Genomic DNA, 22,514 nt, shown 5'->3' with positions numbered 1-22,514 from the left:
GTTTTAGAATGCTGTTTTCCAATTTATTAAATTTAAAGATATTATTGAAAGAGTCAGGTCTGACCAATGTACAGAGAAAACCTGTGTTCCTTTATTTTTTATAAATTTCTTTTTAACTTCATTGGAACTTAGTTAATCAATATTTAGGGTACTGTAGAGTAATGTTTGGATAAATTAAATTGTGTGGGTGAAACTCTAGCTGAGCTTGAATAATTTGCTCACTGTGATCTGTGCTGGTAATATCCTGTAACAAAGCAAGCACAGCCATGGCATGTTAATATTTTCCAATTTCTGCTACATTCTGATTTCATTAATAATTCTACACCCTGTCATTAATATTGTGTCCCACTTGCTGCACGTATTCATGATTTTAAGCTCGTTAAACAGGCAAAAGGAAAACATATTTTGGAAAAAAATTTGGATTAACCTTTATGAAACAAGTCTTTGTTCAAAATAATGATTCCTTTGTGCAGGCCTAAATAAGTTTCAGTTTACATTTTTACTAACAAGATTTGTCTGAAAAGTGGGACTCACATGAAACAGTTGTCCTGCATCAGTACAGTATACCTACATAAAATGAGCCCGATCGTGTGGAAATGACTTTGAGCAACTGTGGGGATATGGTAATAACTCCCAGTCGAATTCCTGTAATGTACAAATTGTGATCATGAACGATTGTGTGTACAGTTCCCACAGACAGGTGCATCACTTCTGCAAATTGGTGACAAGTTATCCGTCAAGTTTTAGGATCAAGCATTCCACTTTGCTGAATGTTCACAGTTCACTGGGCTATGAGACACCTCGGCCAGGACGTACAGACTTCTATAAAACATTTGCGACAATCAATGTTTTACTACGTCTAAGAGTCTTATTACGATAGTGTCCTTTAAAGGTCTATCTCTTTTATGCCTTCATTTACAAGGGATTTCATCTTAAGTTCCGTTTGACATGAACACAGCTCATAGAAGAAGAATGAAAATACTAAGGAAAACAATTAGTGCTGCTAATTCTAATACACCTAGAACAAAAATGTTAAATAAAAAAAAATATGTAAAAGAAAGGAAAGCTTCAGGTCGAACAAAAACAAATCAAAAATGAACTACTCGCAATAAGTTAGGGATATTGTTATTTACATAAGTGCTTTTCTTATTGGCTCTGAATTTGAATGAAATAAGTAAAAGTTCCCTTTGATATTACTAATGATGTATGAAAAAAAACACCATTTTCATGTTTTCAAGTTTAATATTTATTACCTTAAAAATTTAAACAATAACAGGGAAAGCCCCAAATAACAAAAATTGACAATGTCAGTAGCGGGTGTGTCCACCATTTGCCGCAATGAGAGCTTGACAGTGACGTCTCATGCTTCTCACTAGCCTCATAATTTTTTGAGGCAATGCGTTCCACTCTTCCACAAGTGCTACACGCAGTTCTGCCAGGTCACGTGGGGATGGGGTACAATCATCCAGTCTCTGCTTCAACTGGTCCCAGGCGTGCTCTATGGGGTTCAGGTCAGGTGACATTGTCATACCATATGAGGCACTCCAATTCCTGAAGTCGAGCTGTGACAATTCTGCCACGATGTGGTGGAGCATTATCATCCATGAACAGAAAGTTTGGGGTGTGCTGGCGGAATTGGGGGATGATGATGGGTTCTATGATGTCTCTGAGGTAAGAAGGTGCAGTGACTGAGCCATGTACAATAAACCAATTCTGTTTTTCGCTAACTGGTGATGCACCTCCTCCACCAAAGCAAACCCTGGGGACCATGTTGACCTCAGCGTATCGCACACCTCGCCTTCTCCAGCAATGCTGACGACAATCATATCTGTGCACAGGACGATAGACCACTGCTGCATTGTCCAGGTCACATGGTCTTGTCCCCTCTGCAAACGTTTACATCAGTGTCTTGGTGTCAGTGGAGTCACCTGCAACGGTCGTCTAGCATTCAAGCCAAAGCAGTGGAGTCGGTTGCGAGTTGTTTGTCATAACGATATCTGAGTGCATAGGTCCTGTCTTGATGCAAGTCTGCTGATGACACTTTGAGACACACCAAGTTTACGACCAACATCTGACTGCCTGCCACCGACCCGAAGGTGCGCCATGGCCAGGTGGCGCTGCTCGTCCATTAAGTGACGGCGTGTGTTCATAGCTGTTTGAATGATGAACTTGGAATGACTTACTGACAATACCAGCTTTTTATACCCACAGAATGTTAAAATTGATGCCACATTGAAAAAGGTTGTCTTTTTTGATTGGCCCCAATATGAGGCACACCTGTACACAATGAGACCATTACATGGAAAACACAAAATGAGGTGTGTTTGTCACCCCAATACAATTGCCTCCCTTTTCCAAAAATGTCTAAAGTGAAACAAACACTGTATGTATGACATCCACTAAGTCTCTTACAATATCCCCAACTTATTTTAAGTAGTGTATGTCGTGTGAAACGATGGAATGGAATTGGAGATTTAGATTGGAGGAATAAACCTTAATTTTAGATGTATTATATACTCTCACCAAGCATGTTATTAGGAACACTACTAATACTGGGTATGGCCTCTCTTTGCTCTAAAGAGCAGCCTTAGTTCTTAATGGCATGGATTTTACAAGATTTTCCGCTGGTTGTCATGTTCATAAAATCAGTTGGAGATGATGTCTGGTTTGTGACATGGTGCAAAACCTTGCTGGAGTGGAGGAAGTACAAGATGGGTAAATTGTGGGAATGAATGCATGAATATGGTCAGCAGACAATACTTGAATAAGCTATGGCATTTAAGCAATGGTTGATTGGTATAAAGAGGGCAAAACATTCCCCAGGCCATTTCATCACATCCACCATCCTGCACTGCTGGGTCCATGAATTTATGGTGTGCAGCTCAGCAAAATTCAGATTCATCAGATCAAGCTATGTCCATTCAGTTTTCAACTGTCTGGTTTTGGCAAGTTTGTTCTCAGATGACAGAAGTGCTTCTCTGCTATTTAACTCATCCTCCTGAAGCAGGGATCTTTAACACCAGTCCTGGAGTTCTATTGTGTTCAGCAGAGGTTGTTATTCACCACCATCTTGTTATTCATCTAACGTCTCACAGAATGACATAAAAGGTGATGCTGATGCTGCCTACTGTTACAGTCGGTGTGGAAACCAGCAGAAATTGGGTTTGTTTGTGGTGGCACAATCCAGGTTTGATTTCCACCTCGGGTCTGTGTGCATGGAGTTCGCATGGTCTCGTCGTGCTTGGTGGGTTTCCTCTGGGTACTTCGGGAGTCTAAAGACATGTGGATTAGGCCGATTTGCTTTTCTAGATCGCCCATAGTGTGTGAATAAGCATGTGTGGATGTGTGTCCTGTGATGGATTAGCACCCTGTCCAGGTATACCCTGATTCTGCCCAAGTCTCCTGGCATTGGCTACGAGCCTACTGTGACCCTGACAGGATAAAGCAAAGCGGTATAGACAATATTTGAGTGAATGATATGTAGATTTAAAGCAAACTGTAGAGACTTTTTGTACATTCCAAGAGATCTACAGGCATAGGAATACTCAAACATCCTGTCTGAAACCAAAAAACATGTCTCAGTCAACACAACTGAGCTCACAATTTCCCCCATTTTTGTGGTTGACCTGGACATTAATGATGTAATTGACTGAATAAATAATTGCGCGAATGATTAGATGTACATGTTATCTCACTCAAATGTTTCATGAGGTAGTTTAAAATAAGCGTAGACGTAGCCTCATATGTGTACTTGTGTTACTTAGGAACCAGAGTTCACATCCGGGAGACATCGAAGAAACTCGCTCACCTGCAACCGAACGGACTATAATCCCGCCTCCGCGGTGTTCTCATTGGCTCTTGCAGTCTTAGTTCCAGAGTACAGTAAACGCTATAGGGCTTCTTTTCTGTCAATCAATAAAAACATATGCCACAATAGACTACTCCCACCATGTTCCCTGGGACAGAGCGAGAAATGGTGAAGATGTCCTGAGCAATTGATGGTACAGTGAGACGTTACGTAATCGTGATTTGATTTTTATTATCATTATTATTACTATTATTATTATAATTATTTTATTTCTAACGATAACGGCGTCGAAAAAAGGCTTGGTGAATTAGCCGACTATCACGAGAGCCGCTAGCAGTAGCATCATTATCATCATAATCTGTAACCGTAACGTTACCTGTTGTTAGCTTAGCTAGTTAGCGAGGTTGCTATTTGCGGCGCGTGCTAGTTTTTGTTAAAAAACGTTCTTCATTTTGTTTATATTTGGCTCTTGAGTCACTGCACGTAAACAGCATGCATTTTATCGGGACTTCTACCAGGGGGTGCTGTCTTGGCAGGGACAGCTGATGGATTGCTAGATCATTAGATCGCCTCTTTTGTATAAATAGAGATTAAAGGAGTCTGATGGATGTGAGATGAAATGTCCGGTCTCCTTTGAGCAGCTGCAGCTCAGGGAATCTGCCGGATTTTGGATCTGTGTCGTGTTTGAGGCTGCAGCTTGCCGCCATGTCTGAACAGCATTAATGCATTAGTCTTCTGCAGCAGACATGAAGTCTCCTGCTTGTTCTCTCAAACTTTAGGTCAGAGTTAAAATAAATAACTGTAATTCCCAAGTACGTGGGTTTAATTAAGTAATCTACGGCTTTTTAGGATGTGGAATGTAGGAGTTGTGTCTCATTGACTGTGTTTATTCATATCAGAACACTTATCCTTATATTCTTGATGACCAGTCTGTTAATTTAACTTTTAGCAATTTAGACCAGAGTTTTTTTTTATCTTGTAGAAAACAAATGTGCACAGGACACACTCATAGGAGGGGGCGTTCAGGACAAACCAGGACTTACGGTTGTGCAGAATAACAGAACACACTTATGAGAGTTAAAAAAAACAAAACTTTATTTCTCTATATAATCTCCTGCTACGATAATGCACTTATCCCTGCATTTCACTAGTGCTTGGATTCCATCAAAGTTTTCTCTGTACACCAGAGCCCTGATCAGGCTGCCTGTTTTATGTCCCAAACTCCTTTAATGGTCCAAATATGTGGAAATTAGAGCGAGGTCAGGATGTACAGCTTTCATTCACGGACGTACGGTCTTTTTTTTTAAATATTTGCACCATTCAGTTGCTTTACTTTGGGTAAGAGTCTCATCACTGTATTGTGCTTGAAGTCATCTGTAAATGACAAACAGTTTTACTCCTTCATTTACTAGAATTTACATCACAAGTCCCGGGTTAACCTCAGCGCCCCTCTAACATTTTGTGACCTTGTTTGTTACCCCCTTTAAAATGTTGGGAAAAATTAAGTTAATTGTGAATTTCAGTATTTTTTTCATCAGATAAGTTATCACATTGTTTGTAAAAACTACTTGATTTTTAATAAATATTTTTCAGCATTAAGAACTTCCTTTTACAAAAGGTTTACTTTTGTTGCATTAAGAACTTGCTTTTTACCAAAGGTTTACTTATGTTGAATGCACAGCATTTATGCAGATCTGATATGACAATTTAGAAGTATGGAAAATGTATATGTATAGTGGTTAAAAACACTAAGGGAATAACCTATGATTCCTAATTTCATAGTTTATGATCCATTTAATGGTTTGTCCTGGAAATAAGACATTTAGAAAGCTGTTATGTTTTATCTCGGTTGGTGTGTGGGAATCGGTAGGTGAACAAGCTGGGGAGGAAATTAGGGAAAGTCCAAAAACAGTCATAGTTAAGGATCTTTAAATACAGCAAAGACAGATAATTTTGTATAATACAGTGGGGCAAAAAAGTATTTAGTCAGCCACCAATTGTGCAAGTTCTTTCACTTAAAAAGATGAAAGAGGCCTGTAATTTTCATCATAGGTATACTTCAACTATGAGAGACAAAATAAGAAAAAAAAATCCGGAAAATCACACTGGAGGATTTTTAAATAATTTGTTTGCAAATTATGGTGGAACATAAGTATTTTGTCACCTACAAACAAACAAGATTTCTGGCTCTCTCAGAATTGTAAGTTCTTTTTTAGGAGGCTCCTCTGTCCTCCACTCATTACCTGTATTAATGGCATATGTATGCCTTTTTATCATTATAAAAGACACCTGTCCACAACCTCAGTCACACTCCAAACTCCACTATGGCTAAGACCATAGAGCTGTCAAAGGACACCAGAAAAAAAATTGTAGACCTGCACCAGGCTGGGAAGACTGAAACTGCAATAGGTAGGCAGCTTGGTGTAAAGAAATCAACTATGGGAGCAATTATTAGAAAATGGCCACTGATAAGCTCCCCCTATCTGGGGCTCATGCAAGATCTCACCTAGTAAATGACCTGCAGAGAGCAGGGACCAAAGTAACAAAGGCTACGATCAGTAAAACACTGCCCCGCCAGGTACTTAAATCCTGCAGTGCCAGACGTGTCCAGACCCGTCTGAAATTTGCTAGAGAGCATTTGGATGGTCCAGAAGAGGATGGGGGGGACTTTGTCGTGTTTGGAGGAGAAAGAATGCTGAGTTGCATCCAAAGAACACCATACCTACTGTGAAGCATGGGGGTAGAAACATCATGCTTTGGGGCTGTTTTTCTGCAAAGGGACCAGCACAACTGATCCATGTAAAGAAAAGAATGAATGTGGCCATGGAAGGAGATTTTCACTCAAAATCTCACAATACATCAGGAAAGGGAATGGGCGAAAATACCAGCAACAGTGTGTGAAAACCTTGTGAAGACTTACAGAAAATGTTTGAGATGAAATTTTGTTGACCAAATACTTATTTTTCACCATAATTTGCAAATAAATTCTTTAAAAATCCTTCAATGTGATTTTTCTGGATTTTTTTTCTTATTTTGTCTCTTATAGTTGAGGTAAACCTATGATAAAAATAACAGGTCTCTCTCATCTTTTTAAGTGGGAGAACTTACTTTTTTGCCCCACTGTAGTTATTTAAAAGCCGTCTACAGTGCTTGAGGAAATTATTAATTGTTATTAAAACAGATATTAATGTTTGGTAGTTTAAGTGATTTGTGTAGTATTTAGAAAGTTGTAGTAAAATTCCAGCAGGGGGTCTTAGTAGGTATGGATGCCCGTCCTAACCTGTTGCCTGTCAGCTTAGACAATTGCTTTTTTTGCACTCTCGGCTAAGGGGGCTAAGCAGTGTATGTGCTTACTTTTGGAGTGTCGCTGTACTGAGGTTCAGATTACTGTCTTTTAAGGAGTAAGAAGATATAGCTCACATACTCTCTTAAAGAGTTGTTTCAGATGTCACACAATGAATGGCTGTAGCTTGTGTTGCAGAGCTCAGTATGTCGTGTGTCTCTTCCACAGTGTAAGTCTCTGTCCAGGATGAGCGTACTTGGGGACGGTGGTGAGTTCACAGTCCTTATTCCTCCACCTTGGGCAGGCTTCATCCCCATCTCCTCGTAATCATCCTCTCTTCCCTACAAACATGGCCGACAAGAGGGAGCCGCCATTTTTCAACGACAATAACCTAGGGGTTGTCAATTATAAACTGCCCTTCTATGAGACCATGGAGCTGTTCATAGAGACTCTGACAGGGACCTGCTTCCAGCTGCGGGTCTCCCCGTTTGAGACAATTATTTCTGTAAAAGCCAAGATTCAGAGACTGGAAGGTATTGTACCTAATAGTGTTCTACTTATTCTGTCTTTTTTTTTGTAAAATCATTAAGACATTTTGGGTAGAATTATGGTATAATGTATTTATCATACGAACATAAAGTTTACAAGACAATTTAATTTAAATATAAAGAACTCTTAACAAAGTCGGATTCATGATATCCTGCAGATATGGGTCAGCAGCTTTTGGTTTTGAATAGTTTTTTCAGAGTCGTGCAATAAAGAAAAAACATCCAGGAAAAAAAGAAATCTCTGCCTTTTTGCAATAGTGTGATACTCCTGGTGCAGTTAGAGTAAAAGTACATGGTATATGGCTGAGATGACATAGGGGTGTTTTTGCTAATTTGCATGTTTATGCATGGTGATGATGTTTTCTGAGGATAAGCAGGGAAATCATAGTTTAAAGTTCTAAATCGCAGTCACTCCTTGCAGCCAAAACACTCATTCATTTTTTCCCCCTAAAGTGTTGTGACGGCAACAGGTTGAGAAAGTCAGATAGGACTTCCCAATTACCAGCCAAAGATTTGTAATTTCCCAGTCAGGTCCTGGGCTTGCCCCAGGGTCTCCCCCTGTCTCGAGTTGTCTACTCTTTTCATAGAAACACATTGTGGAGCTAATTTAAATGTTCCTAGAAGTCACAAGATGACTCAATAGAGTAATTCATGATTATCGGTAACCGGTTGCGCTGTCCCATGACACAGCATGAGCAGTTAGAAAGTATGAGTGTAATTAGTAGTAATGGGTCAGTTGGAATATCAGTTTTGTGCATGTGTAACACATCAGGTTTTACACACTAATTGTGTGGCGAGTGTACCTGTTGTTCCAGATCTTATAATGAGTACCTGTGTGGTAAGCTGAGTCAAGCCCAAGGCTGTTTTTTTTTCTTCTTCTTTTTTTAAACAAATGGGCCTAAAATCAAGTGCAAAAGTCATTACAAAAACACATTAAAATAAACTATTCAGTGTATTAAATATATGTTTATTTTTTAATGTTTTAAATAAATTAAGCAAGGATACATTTAATAAATCTGTGTTCAGGGTACTGTATGTGTAATAGCGATGCTTGTCCCATCACATATCAGTTTAGTAAGTCAAAAATAAAACTTAGATTTTAATCTTTTGTTTCTGTTTCAACATTTAGGAAAATACATTTGCCTTTCCAGCCCACCATGTAGCTTTGAGACAGCTTTTAGAAGACTCTCTAATGGTCTCCTTCTCTCTGTGACTATAGTTCACTTGGTTTCGTAATTCTGTAAGAAAGCTTTGGAAACATTGAAACTCAAGGTTGTTCTCTTTCACTTCTCTTGTTCAGTTTTAGTTCTTGGTGCCAGTACAGTGCTTGAGCACTGTCATTAACTGTCTACTAAAACTGCGGGTAGACTCTCAACTTTCTTAAAATCCCAGGGAGCATAAAGTTGTTGTTGTTGGTCCACCACAGTTGTCATATTTGTCTTTGAGTACAGTTAGAATAAAAAAATGCATAGAAACACAGTCAAATAAACCCCCTTTAGAGTTCCCTGATCGTCTGTAGATTCGTGAATCAAATCACGGTGTCTGTCTGTTAATTTCTGCTTTGTTTGAGTTATAAACATACTTTTTCCCCATCAAACAAAATACTCCCCCCTTACTATTACCACTCTTCCTGAGAGCTTATTTTCTTCTCTATCCCTCTTTTTATGTCTCTTTTTACGGGAAAGTTCTTTCTGAAGTCCGCGGGGTGGAGATGGATCTGATTCAACACTTCTTTGAGCCTAAAACAAACTGACACAATGCTATACAACACAGTGATAAACACACTCGTTCTGCCTGAAACACACTGACTCTGCCCACATAACTGGAGCTGGATCAGGTCCAGTTCTGCCCCATGGACATTTTGTTCTGCTTGGAAGGGGTACTTGATTTTTAATACTCTGAGGAGTCCTTGAATGTGTTAATGATGATGATGATGATAATCACCATCATGTGCATGATAAAACAGCCTGTCCTTGGTTTTGCACTCTAGCTTCAATGAAAGTAATAGAAGTCCTAAAAGAGCTTCACAAGCTCTCACTTAGTTACAGTCATGTTTGAGTTACAGTCAGGTGATTGTAAGTATCTGCGAAGTACTCTATTGTTTGTTGTAATACATAATGAGCACTTTATTCATACCGTGGACATCAAATACATGAGAGATTCAAACGATGAGGTTGTTTTTTGCTGAGTCATGCTGGTCTGCAAGGAGACCTGTTTGTCTGATTTGTTGTTGTGGTGCTTTGAGAGGTGAGACACCACACAAGCCCAGCACTTTTGATGCTGCTAAACACACTGTTTTTATTTATTTATTTATTTATTTATTTATTTATTTTGTGCAGTGCAGGTTAGAACAGAGTTACATGCGTTTTAGTAACAAGATCCAACAAGTTGATAGAGGATGGAGACATACTGGATTAATATATGTGCAGTAGATGAAGGACATAGTAGTCATGTTTTAGAAAAGCAGGTAAAATAAAGCCCTACTTATTGCAACTGGTTGAATGTAACTTGTTTATTCTGGTTACTAGTTTTTGCCTGTCAAAACAATGAAAAAAAAATAAAGAAATTCAGGAATCAGACAATCAAAACCCAAGTGGACACATAGTAGAACCTGAGTAACTCTGTATTTATAGTAACCCAAACTCAGGATCAGGCCCCAGTGCAGTGAGGCATCATCAATGCAAGAACCTTCACATTTTTTCATATACCTTTGGGTGCTTTGCTTGTGCTCATTTCCACAGTAATACCAACAAAGATACTTAAGTGCCCCCCCCCTTTTTTGCTTTGTCACAGCATCTCGCAGAACTGGCTCGAAAGAATTCAACTTTACCAGTCCTTTTGTATTTGCCTGGAGTTAAATCTGCACCATAAAGTAAATAAAAATTTAGACTAGAAGGGACATTATGAGCAGTTTTCTGCCAGATTACCTTGCAGCAGCAGCAGCTTTTTTTTTTTTTTTTCGAACAAATGCTTTCAACTATTTTTTAAAAACTCTCTTACTCTGGATTTTCAACAAGCTTGTGTGAGTGTGATTGGTCAGGTGTTCGCAAACTTTTACCCATAGTGTGAAAGTGTAGTGTATTTTAACTAAAAATTATACATATTTTACTAGTGTTTGTAACAGTCTTAATGCCATCAGTAACTGTAGTTCGTTTACTGCAAGACAATATAATAATTAGAAATATTACATATGATTTGGAAATCAGAATCAGTTGTGGTTGTCTTTGACTGGCTAGTTTCGCTGGAGCTTATTTTAGGTGTCTTGTTTCTACATGTGTAAGAATGAGAAACAAGAGCTAAGTTCTTATTTGGAACCTAATTTGGCACAAACAGCTGTGAGCAATTGTCTGGAGCAATCCAGTTTTCTTCTTCATTTTGATACCGGGTCAGCCCTGGGAAGCGTAATGCCTTTTGCAGAACTTGGATGCTTGATAAAGTGTGTCTGGTCTAAGTGATACATACAGTCTGCAGTGGGGGGCAGCACTGCGACACGTTTTCTCTGCATGGCTTTTTTTAACACCTGCAATGTATTTTACTCTTTTATTTTCTGTTTCATAGAAATTTCTGGTGAGATGAATAAGCGCCAGGTGTTTCTACTGCTCTTAGTGATTGCCAATTTTATCCACTTTTGAGAATTTGCATAGACATAAAGTGCATTTAATAAGACATTTGATGTAAGGACATTGGATTTATGTGTGTGGAAGTATGAAGACACTTTGATCATGCGATAGGTTTCAAGCAGCCTGATGCCCCATATGGTCTGAATTTAGTTTTAAGGTGTTTTTTTTTTCTGTAGCGTGACATTCACGGTGCATATTTTATCTATAAATGTTTATTACAATATAATGTTCCAGTGTCTGGCATTAATCAGACGTTGTCCTCCATCCCATTTCTGCACCTTGTCACAGTTAAATCTTTGCATCTTTTAAACAAGATTCTTATCTAAAATGGAGGTTACTTAAAATGTGTTCTTTATTTATTGTTTGTTAATTACAGGGATCCCTGTTGCTCAGCAGCATTTGATCTGGAACAGCTTGGAACTTGACGATGAGTACTGTTTGAATGACTACAGGTAATTATTTGCTCTCTAATTTTGAACTGTTTATCACCTGGCTTATTTTTTTGTCTTTATGACATATGCCTGATTTTCTATTCTTATGCCACCCAATCTGGGGTAAATTGTTGTCTTTTATATTAGAGGAAATTGTACTGAGATAAAGTTTAATTGGAGCTTGTACTTGGTTTGAGATAAAAAGTTACTGTCATTACAGCATCGCAGAAGGTTGCACTCTCAAGCTGGTCCTTGCCATGAGGGGTGGGCCTATCAACACCAAACGAGGTGTCTAACTCATACCAGTAAACAAGAATCATAAGCTTTGTGTGCATACACTGCATGAGGATTCACAGTTTTTTTTCCTCTTCCCCCCCTCTCCTTAAGTGACCATTGAGAACTCTGTGAAAGATACCTCTGACTGCTCGGATTCAAAGAGGGACGAGGTGTGGGAAAAGTCTCTGCCTAATAAGCAGGTCACTTTTCTGGTGTACAAAGATGGTGACCAGCTCAATGTCTTCCGGGTTGTAGACCATGCAGACGATACTCTGACACCTGTGTCTAAGTCACTAAGGTTTGTTTAAAGGGAAATCAATCAAAAGTCAAGAGTAATTTCAGCTGCACCCTATAAAGTGCATTATTTTTATATAAACCCAAAACAAAATGCATTTCATATATTTTATCAATAGTGAGTTGGAAGTGCTTGTGTCTAAGGTTACTAAAAATATAAATGGTTTTTGGTAATCCCAAAAATGAGTTAAATGTTTTTCCCAAACTGTGTGCATGCTCTGTTTGGTAACACCGAATTCACGATTAGCACTTTGAGTGCATTTGCTTAAATTGTTTTTGTGTGCATGTCTTTGGTTTAGCAATGGTTCAGTGCACAATGTGTACGCTGAGGAAGAAGAGGAGGGTATTAGTCTTTCCTCTGCACAGCTGATGCTGGAAAATTCCATCACTATGAACAAGATGAAGCTCCTCAAAGCCAAGATGGAGAATATGAATCTCAATAAAAAGGTACCAGAGGAAACATTTTTATTGTACACAATTCATGAGCCACCCCTAATTTGTTAGCGGTTTTAAGCTGTTGATTATTATTATTATAATTATTGTGAGAATTTTCAATGAAAACAGACTTGGGGTGATTCTAATAACCAGTATAGTAATAACAAGTTCGGCACACTGGCACCAGTGTCTTAATTAGCAATACTTCTCTGCAAAATCTTTAGGAGCCTGCCACATGGTGCAACTATTATTAGAATTTAATATCTAAAGGGAACAGTTCTTTGTGTTTTTCATTAGTTTAAACCAGTGACTAATGGCTATGCACAAATGTTTTCTATTCTCACATAAAAGTTTCTTTTTTCTTAATTTTTTTCTCTATCCCGTGTTGCATTTTAAGCCTAAGAAATCCACCAAGCTGAGAGTTAGGCCTCCGGGTGCTTCACGTCCTTTCTGTGGCTCACTTAGCTCTGCACGCCACCACCGAATGCTCCGTACCCTTCCACAGACTGGTCCCATTTCTTCAACACAGCTACCTCCGATTGGTGATCAGCAGCCATCTTTCTCTGAAGCTGCCCCACCATTCACGAGTCACCCAAGTCCTGTCTCTGGTAGAGCTATTTCATCACGGATAACTTCAAACAAATACCTACTTCATGAAGAAGAGCCTTGGAGTATTCCCACGCCCAGGAGCATTAGGTTACCTCCTAAAGTGTCCAGGCTGGACGTGGGTGGGCCGAAGGCTTTAACAGACTGTTTGTACCCACCGCTCTCCGTCCTGTCTGGTCAGGAAGTTGAAGATGAGCCGGAGATACAGAGTGACAGACTAATAGTACCTGAAAACAGAGCTATGATGGAGCCTTCCAAACCCATTCTGTTTAATAGCCTGCTTCCAGAGCCGCTGAGTCTGGATGTTTCCGCTCAGCCGGAGGCTAGTCTGGACACTTTAGGAGCTGTGAACGAGTCTGTGACTGCAACTCCACTGCTCTCTCAAGTTGTGAGCTCCGACTCCATTAGCACATGGTCAGTAGGTGCTAAGACACTACAGTCGCAATCTGACAGAACTGCACTGAACTCGCTACACACTCCTCCACACGTGCCTCGACCTTTCACAGATTTTACCGGAGAAGTGTCTCGTTCCTTCCTCGGCTCCAACAGAGGGCCTACCATTCCACCGTGCCCACTACAGACCCCTTCTCTCCATGCCATCAGGGTGGACTCACCTGGCAAACAGTCTGACAGGGTATGCAAGATCGAGGCACAGGAGGTTACCAACATGGCCAACATCTCTTCCAGGGAGCTTTCAGGCTGTGTGAGCAACATCAGTGAAAATCTAGCAAGGCCTTATGATCTGACTAAATTGTGTGGCACAAATGCTCCATTGCATGCCAACATTCATCAGCTACAGGAGGATCTGCTACAGAGAATAGTTCCCCTGCAGAGATCAACATACATGGTGAGTGCGCAGCTCTCAGAACCACTTTCCTTTTCTGTAATCTTAGCATACTCTTGAAGTTGTGCTAATCCTTTACAGAGTTTTGGATTAAATTATACTCCTAATGCCTTGTTCAGACTGCTGGCAAATCCGATTTGTTTCACAAATCTGATCTTAAAGGCTAACTGTTATTTGAAAGTGATCAGATCAGATTTGACTCTCTTCAGACTGGCAGCTCAAATCCAACACATTGTCGACCTATCTGCACTGGCTGCTGCGGTAACAAGTATCTTGTGGTACACCGTAGCTTGGCGTCTAATGCTCACGAGACACTGATTAAAAAAAAACAGATAAGAATGGAGATATTACATCCCCACAAAGTGCTTATTATACTTTTTCCTCTGTTTAGAGGCTATTGTTCTCCATTTCTGCTATTGTCTCCTTAGTAATTTTTCATCCATGGCTCCCTGTCCATACCACGTGACTATATACAGTAGGAGCCATGTCAAACAGCCACCTGGACCATGGCGGGTCCCATCGCGAACCATGACAAGTCCCCGCGGTAAAGCAGTTAACGATGCCTCGCCCCATAAATGCCCCCATGCGCTTTCCAATAAGATGGTTGCAATGCTGTATAATCTCGCCAGGTGAAGCACTGACTGCTTTAGTTAACTGCAGTGTTCAGGCAGCCTTATACACTATGTTCATATACAGGCATTGTCAACATAGTTACATAAATAGATGATACAATTTTTTAATAAATAACAAACCGATTAATAAAACAGATTTTTTTAAATCACCTAATACACATCCCATGATCCTTAGCTATTTAAAATAAATTAATTAATTAACAGTTGTATGTACGGAATACAAATGCAGGCTATGTATTTTACATTACGGTGTATTTTATCTAGTTCGGTTTAATACACTGATGGATAATATTTTGCTGAAAAGTAAAGGTCAAAATGTAACTTCTGCTTGTTTTTTTTTGTTATTTTTAATGATGTTTTTGCTGATGTTTTTTTTTTTTTGCTGATTGTCAAAAATTGGCATAACAAATCGATTAATGGCGCATAACAAATATCTGCTCATACAGATCAGTAGTTCTTAAGTCATTTAACCATACATAACGTTCCCCCATCAAAGATCTGATGGGGCATTAATCACTTATCACAACTGTGAAAAGATGCGGCAGCAGAGACAGATTAAATCCCCATAAACATTCACACTTGAAAACAATACTAAAACAACTTAAAAGTTCCAGAGGGTTAGTGCCTGTTATCGCAGGACAGGGATCACCTACAGAATACTACTGTATTTTTCACTGTTTTTTTGTCCTAGTTTCATTTGGTTTTACGCGATTTCATGTGCTATTTGTGTGTGTGTGTGAGAGAGAGAGAGAGCTTATATTGTGATTTATACAAGGTTACTAAAGTCTGGCTTATTACTACTAATGGGACCTTGAATTAAGAGCATAATTCGTTCTGGAAGCTTTTTCAAAATGCTCGTAAACCAAATGTAACTTTCCCATAAGAAATAATAGAAACTCAAATTATTCGTTCCATAGCCCCAAAAAATACATTAAAATAATTAACACAAAATATAAAGTAAAAATAAAAAAATTAACATGCACTTTACCTTTAAATAAATCCTGACAGATAAGTGTTTCCATTTGGTGCTGTGTGTGTGTGTGAGAATCTAAAGTAAGCTCTCCTCTCGCCCTTCTCGTCTTACGCAATCACCCTTCCTTCACTCTTTTCACACACGAGCGCACAACGGAAACACTGTTTTATCGGAAAAATAAATACGAAATCTCTCTACTGACACTTGATTGAGCGACACACTAACGGAATCACTGCTGTAAAGTAAAAAATAAAACAAATTAACCTGCACTTTACCTTTAAAAAGAATCGTGACAGCAGTTTTTCTGTGTAGAGCAGAGAGAAAGTGTGTGTGTGTGTGTATCTGTAAAGGCGAAAGTAGGAGGGGTCTGTGTGTGGCATGGTGTCCAATGACATGCACATAGACACACACAGCAGGCAAAGAGCAGGCTAAGCCTTGAGCAGAGAGAGAAAATGGATTTTTAACCTCTGAGACTTTTGCTTTACACGCGCACAAAATAAAATATGTTTTACGCACAGACACATGGTCACAGTATTATAGTAAACAGTACACTCGTGCACGGATGTTGATTATACCAATAAGAGACGCGCACTAAGACCCAGCAGGGGAGATGATTACACACAATTCCGCATCACAAGAGAGAGAAAAAAACGTTGGCTAAGTTGTGATCGCGTGACGCTCAAAACAAGAAGCACACGCGTGATACATGGTACTTGGTACTCATAAACCAAACTTGTTCGTTTACCAAGTCAAAATTTATAAAAAATAATCTTTTCTCGTCTTGTGGAATGCTCGCAAACCGCGTTACTTGCAATCTGAGGTTTCACTGTATTCTAAAAATCACGTTTTATTTGAACATTTAAAAATTATACACAAAATACATAAATATAAAAACAATCATCAATTATTGTTAAAGCCAGCCTGTGGCTGTTCAGTTTACAGAGGCTTCTCAGTCTTTCGTTAATTTTACTTCTAATTTGAAACCAAAATGGCTTATTGAAGATGCACTGTTTTATTGGACATTGCTGTTTTGTAATATTCAGCCAAATAAACACTGTCTACAGCAAATTTCATGTGGACGTCTTAAAGTCATAATGTAATAGAGATTCTTCAGGTCGTTCTGCACTTATGTTATCATGGTGCAAATTATTAACCTATTGATGTATTTCACTTGAGGACAAAATAGACCATGTGTCTGTTTAGTATTTCTTTTGATCAGCTATTTACAAGACAACATTGATGCACTAATGGTTAAAGTTCCACAGGTGTGTGCTTCTGCATTCGTCAGGTTTGCCTGAGCCGCCAAAAAAAAAAAAACCTAAGCAATAATCACCATGTCATAGTCAGTATTCTCCATTGGAGCTTCTTACCTTCTAAGTTCCTCCTAAGTTTGCCTTTGCTCTTTTAATGGAGTTCTTAAAACCCAAAACATTTATTTATACTAAGAAAAAATTATTCTGGCTCACATAACTACAAACTAGCACAGATACATATGTTCAAGTGTTTAACTGTTGTTTTCGTTTGTTTCTATGACCAATAATAATAATTATTAGCCCAACTCTTTGACTATTTAAATTTAATTAATTAATTTAATTAATAAACATATTTACCACAGAGAGTGTAAAATACTGTTTTGGGATTTCACACACACACTAAAGGTGAGAGAGATTTGTGAACTGGCACAGTGTCAAATTATGTGTGCGCATACACATAACGATAAGCTGAAGGAGAAAATGCATGCATGGATGTTGCAGCGCAAGAGAGAGAAAAAACATTGGCTCAGTTCTCATTACGTGATGCTCGGCAACAAAATAAGAAGGGCATGCGTGATACGTGATACTTGGTACTCGTAAACCAAGACTTGCCCGTTTTTCAAGTCAAAATTTGTTAAAAATCTTTGCTTGTCTTGCGGGACACTTGCAAATCGCGTTACTCGCAATCCGAGGTTTCACTGTATATGAGCATTAGTTTATCTCCAAAGCCAAACTATAACTTACCGAGTATTGAAGTGGCCCTACTCCTTAACTGAAACACTTCAGGGTTTTAATCCAGCGAGAAGGAGGGGGAATTACGCCATTCAAAGAGCAGTCACACGTATTTGCACGCCATTCACTTGGCTATTTGAGGTGGCTCCTACTGTAAGTTTGAACTTCTACGTCGTGTTGTGAGTGGCATAATGGATAGTTTGAAATCCAGGCGGGTAGAGCACTCAGACTTGGACAGGAATCTCATTTGAATGAGATTTTAAACCTCCTCTTGGATGTAGCTAAAAAATAAAAAAAGGTTAATTGGAGTTTTTTTTTTCTCTTTAAAAAAAAAAAAAAACTTTTCAGACTGCATGAAAACTATCTGATTTCAAACTGATTTCAATCTGAAAATACCAAAAACAGGGCTTAGGCTAGCAGTCTGAACGGGGAATAAGAGCACTCAATCAATAAAAAAAAATAACTGTCTTTTCAGCCGTCACACATCCCGGACTCGAGTGGACCCGCCAGTTCAATAAAGAGACTAGGTGAGTTTGTACACTTGACATTCTGGAGACATTTTGTTAGAAATATAATTTAAAAAAGACTCAATTATGCCAAGTGTCAGTGCCGGATAATTTCCTCAAGGAGCTTGTCAAACACTATAAAGTGCCAAGTAGACCACTTGTGAGTCTCCTCTACAATAACTCATTTATTTATAAAATAGTATAGTTGGTGAACTGAATCCAGAACTATCCCTAACATGGTCATGTAACAGTATCCCTTTTCTGTCATATAATGGCACTGAAAGTAGAGTAGTCCTCTCTCCAGGATTTGAGGTAGGTCATTGATTCCTATGAAACATTGTGTATCATTATCATCATTATGTATTTTTAAACTAAGCACATCATAACACCTTTAAAAAATTCCAAACAGTAACATCATGCTTTTTTTTTTTTTTTTTGTCTAGAGACTTTACTTTAAATATATCTGCATCGAGTGATTTTAACATTTTGCGCTCATTATTTTACTTGCACATACTGTAACACATCACTTGGGCAGACTGTGGGGCTGCGTCTCTTAACCTCTATAACTAGACAGCCTCGTCCTTGAAAAGCTTTTTGTCTCATCTTTTTATTGCATGCATTTGGTCTCAGATGAATGTATTAAAATTCCAGCTTCTACCTGGCTTTATTTAATAAATTCTGTGACGTCTGTGGTGACGTGTTATGCAGTGAACTGAAAAAAGCCGGAATAAAGTTCAAATACAGAACGTTTCATTGTTGTTTATACTAAAGCAGCGAAATTGTTGACGGCCGTGTACCAGACAGCGTTCAAAAATGACTAACCGCCCACTTCATTTTTTTAGTCCGTCATGCGTCAGAAAGATGATGAGAGTGTCGATGAGGCAAAGGGCAGCGTGGCATCACGGTGCTGCTTTATAGAGGCTTATGAATGTTTTATGACCCTAGCATTGTGAGTGAGACATCAGTCCTCCACTAGCATTAGCAGAAGAACTATTAATAGAAACCAAGCAGCACACAATGCAAACCACAATCAGCTTAGTTCCTCTTTAACATAGAACTTGTATAAATGTGTATAAATTCACACCATATGCATTCACTATACCCACAAAATAACACCTAATATGAATTGTAAAGCTTCAAGAAGGGGCTTGGTGTGTGGGTGTGAATGTAAAACATTCATCAGCAGCTGGTGTTTGTGATATTCTAAAATGTTCCCAGAAATATCACTGCCAATGTCTGTATCCTATCCCCGACCTGCTGTTCTCTCTGATATCAGTACCGATAGCTGTAGAACGCAACTACAAATCCAATCTCATGCCTCAGCGCCTGGACTAGAGCTTCTTTTGCTTGTTCTGTCACGCACACGTTCCTTTATCGTGTTGTGTACTTCCCGGACTTCTTATCTTTATGAGTTGTGGATGCATTTTCAAAGATGTCTGTATGTGGCAGTAACCTAGCTGAATGCTGTGAATATTTACTGCAACATACACAACCTCTGCTTCTACAGAACTGTTTTGTGGTTGCCTTTGTGGCTTGCTTTTTTATTCGTATGAGTGTATTGTGTGTAGCATTGGTTTCAGAACAGAATAGACGGATTTATAGATGGGACGAAGCGTAGGGCCCCTTCTGTAGCTGAGCACTCTCAATTTACATAAGCTATGTACATTAGCGACTCCCCGAGTGTCCGAAGTTTTATAGGGGTTCATTTTCTCCTCCAAGCATCCTTTAACCAAATATAAATGAATTACAAGATTTCCATGCCTTGCAGAAATAGGAGTGTAGAAAATGGTGATATTATATATTTTTTTGCATACTTGAAGCCTGTGATTGGCACTCATGAAGGTTTGAGTAGTGCTATAACTTCCTCCCAAAAAAGTGTGGCCATGGACATTTCTAACGTTTTCCTGTGCCTTTTTTTATTTAAATGTTCAGGCTCCCCGACATATCACCTCCCTCCTGTGAAGGCCCCCCTGAGCTCAAAGAAGAAAGCTTCGAAACACTGCTTCCTATGTGGGAAGAAGACTGGGCTAGCCACCAGCTATGAATGCAGGTACTTGGTTTAGGCTGCAGAAGTTTCCCCTCTGTGCATTTCCTCATGATGTGGAGACTAAAGGTTACAATTGTAGGGCAAGTCTTAAGCATTGATCAGAACGATGATGTTCGTTTCGTTTCAGCTATAGTCTGCAGTTCCTTAAAGAATACTCTTTACGTGTGAAATCTTGAAGATCTCTTTTCAAACACAAGATAAACTTTTACTAATTTTGGTTTTATGGTTAGTTTATCTTAGAGCTGCTTTTGCGAAGAAACTTTGTTTCTATATCATGTGCTGTTTCAGAGCTTCAGTTTAGTTGTAAAAGCAGCTCGTTTTCAGTTGTGGTTTAGAATAACATTGACAGGTCCTAAATTAGCACTTCTGCTCTGACATGCTTAATAGTGACATCTGTGTGTTCTGTTGTTTTAATTTTTTTATTGTCATTTCTTGCTAGCCCCAAGGTGTTTGGTACAGATAATTGGTTAGAGTTATTATAAAATAACATTAAAAAGATCTAGCCATGCCACATTAATCTGAATTGATTTGTTGTTCATATTTCTAGAAAGCAGATTGATTAAGTGCTTAATCCATTAGTCCTTGTTAATCATATAGAATTTATTGATTTGTGTGAAGTGTGTTTTTGTTTTTGTTGCCTGATCATGTGCTACACTTTCTCACAAGACAGATATTTCTAGGCTTTTTTTTTCCTCCCAGCTCTCCTGATGCTGTTTCTTTATTTCCCAAAATAAGGTGTGGCAACAACTTCTGCTCTACACATCGCTATGCAGAGACCCACAGCTGCACATATGACTACAAAAGTGCAGGACGCCGCTTCCTACAAAAGTCTAATCCCATCATCAGTGCACCAAAACTGCCCAAAATATGAAGAAAATAAATTAAGAGGGAAAATGAAATGCAAATGAAAGCATGATTCAATAACCAAGAACTAAACCAGCAATGTGCTTTTATCACAATGTTTGCTTCATGGCAAGGTTGTTTTTAAAGAAATTATTTTGCAAAAGAAATGTGAATTTGTTTCTTTTTTTGTCTTCACGCATAAGATGAAAGTGGAAATGTTGTCGAGAAATTTTGATCGCAACAAATTGATAATATGTATAGAATTATGGTATATTTCTCTTTGTTTCTTAAAATGTAAACAGCTTCATGAGACAAGTCTTTGCAAGATGCACTTTATTAGGACTAATGACGTCACATCTTTTTCAAATTTTGTTCTCTTCAAATTGGTCCATTTTAGGTAGGACTACAGCATTTCAATGAAGATATCACACCAGGTACTGCACATACATAACACTAAAGATATATCTTATAGGGGTTTCACTTTAAATGGAAGTTTGCAAGTTGTATTTTGTAAGCTATAAACACTACTATGCAGTATGGCCACGTAGCATATTCATAATTTCGAGAAGGGCTTGGTAGGACGATATGAACACAAACCTGAGTTGCCATCCTAAAGGTTTCTTTCTGTATTTTGATGTTTCTTTTTTCTTTTCTTTTTTTTTAATCGCACACCACCATGAACAGAAGTTAAATGTTCAGTATTTATTTGGGAATTAAACTAATAAACAAATATAAATAACAGATCCTTGTTTCCATTCATATTTGAATGATTTTTGTTTCTTACACTACATGCTTTATTGTATGTAGTAAATGTGCTTGATTATGTGCTATCACTATCTTCTTCCTCTTTGTTTTTCGGCTGTTCCCTTTCAGGGGTCGCCACAGCGAATCATCTGCCTCCATCTAACCCTATCCTCTGCATCCTCTTCTCTCACACCAACTAACTTCATGTCCTCTCTCACTGCATCCATAAATCTCCTCTTTGGTCTTCCTCTAGACCTCCTGCCTGGCAGTTCCAACCTCAGCATCCTTCTACCGATATATTCACAATCTCTCCTCTGAACATGCCTAAACCACCTCAATCTGGCCTCTCTGACTTTATCTCCAAAACATCTAACGTGGGTTGTCCCTCTGATAAACTCATTCTTAATCCTATCCATCCTTGTCACTCCCAAAGAGAACCTCAACATCTTCAGCTCTGCTACCTCCAACTCTGCCTCCTGTCTTTTCTTCAGCGCCACTGTCTCTAAGCCGTAGAGCATCGCTGGTCTCACTACTGTCCTGTACACCTTTCCTTTCATTCTCGCTGATACTCTTTTATCGCACAACACACCTGACACTTTTCTCCACCCATTCCAACCTGCCTGTACCCGCCTCTGCACC

General features: G+C 38.8%; 1 protein-coding gene across 1 annotated transcript; it reads left to right on the top strand.

Moving 5' to 3' along the window:
• The first annotated feature begins 3,918 nt into the window (after positions 1 to 3,918).
• zfand4 (zinc finger, AN1-type domain 4) lies at positions 3,919 to 21,862 on the top strand. The gene is made up of 10 exons (XM_053502727.1): positions 3,919 to 4,001; positions 7,320 to 7,624; positions 11,636 to 11,711; positions 11,911 to 11,978; positions 12,078 to 12,264; positions 12,560 to 12,707; positions 13,093 to 14,148; positions 18,211 to 18,262; positions 20,174 to 20,291; positions 21,024 to 21,862. The coding sequence occupies exons 2-10, from the start codon at positions 7,441 to 7,443 to the stop codon at positions 21,157 to 21,159; spliced, it is 2,025 nt and encodes a 674-aa protein (XP_053358702.1). The 5' UTR covers positions 3,919 to 4,001; positions 7,320 to 7,440; the 3' UTR covers positions 21,160 to 21,862.
• Positions 21,863 to 22,514: the final 652 nt, after the last annotated feature.

The sequence above is a fragment of the Clarias gariepinus genome, chromosome 8 (assembly GCF_024256425.1).
Source record: "Clarias gariepinus isolate MV-2021 ecotype Netherlands chromosome 8, CGAR_prim_01v2, whole genome shotgun sequence".
NCBI classification, from domain to species: Eukaryota; Metazoa; Chordata; class Actinopteri; order Siluriformes; family Clariidae; genus Clarias; species Clarias gariepinus.
The sequence above is the reverse complement of the archived record's forward strand: the minus strand, read 5'-3'. Positions and strand labels throughout refer to the sequence as shown.

Excerpts from the sequence above, each read along its gene's own strand:
- zfand4 (XM_053502727.1), top strand. The coding sequence starts at position 7,441 with ATGGCCGACAAGAGGGAGCCGCCATTTTTCAACGACAATAACCTAGGG. Across the intron at positions 18,263-20,173 it reads CAGTTCAATAAAGAGACTAG|GCTCCCCGACATATCACCTC; the intron begins GTGAGTTTGTAC and ends TTAAATGTTCAG. Across the intron at positions 20,292-21,023 it reads GCCACCAGCTATGAATGCAG|GTGTGGCAACAACTTCTGCT; the intron begins GTACTTGGTTTA and ends TCCCAAAATAAG.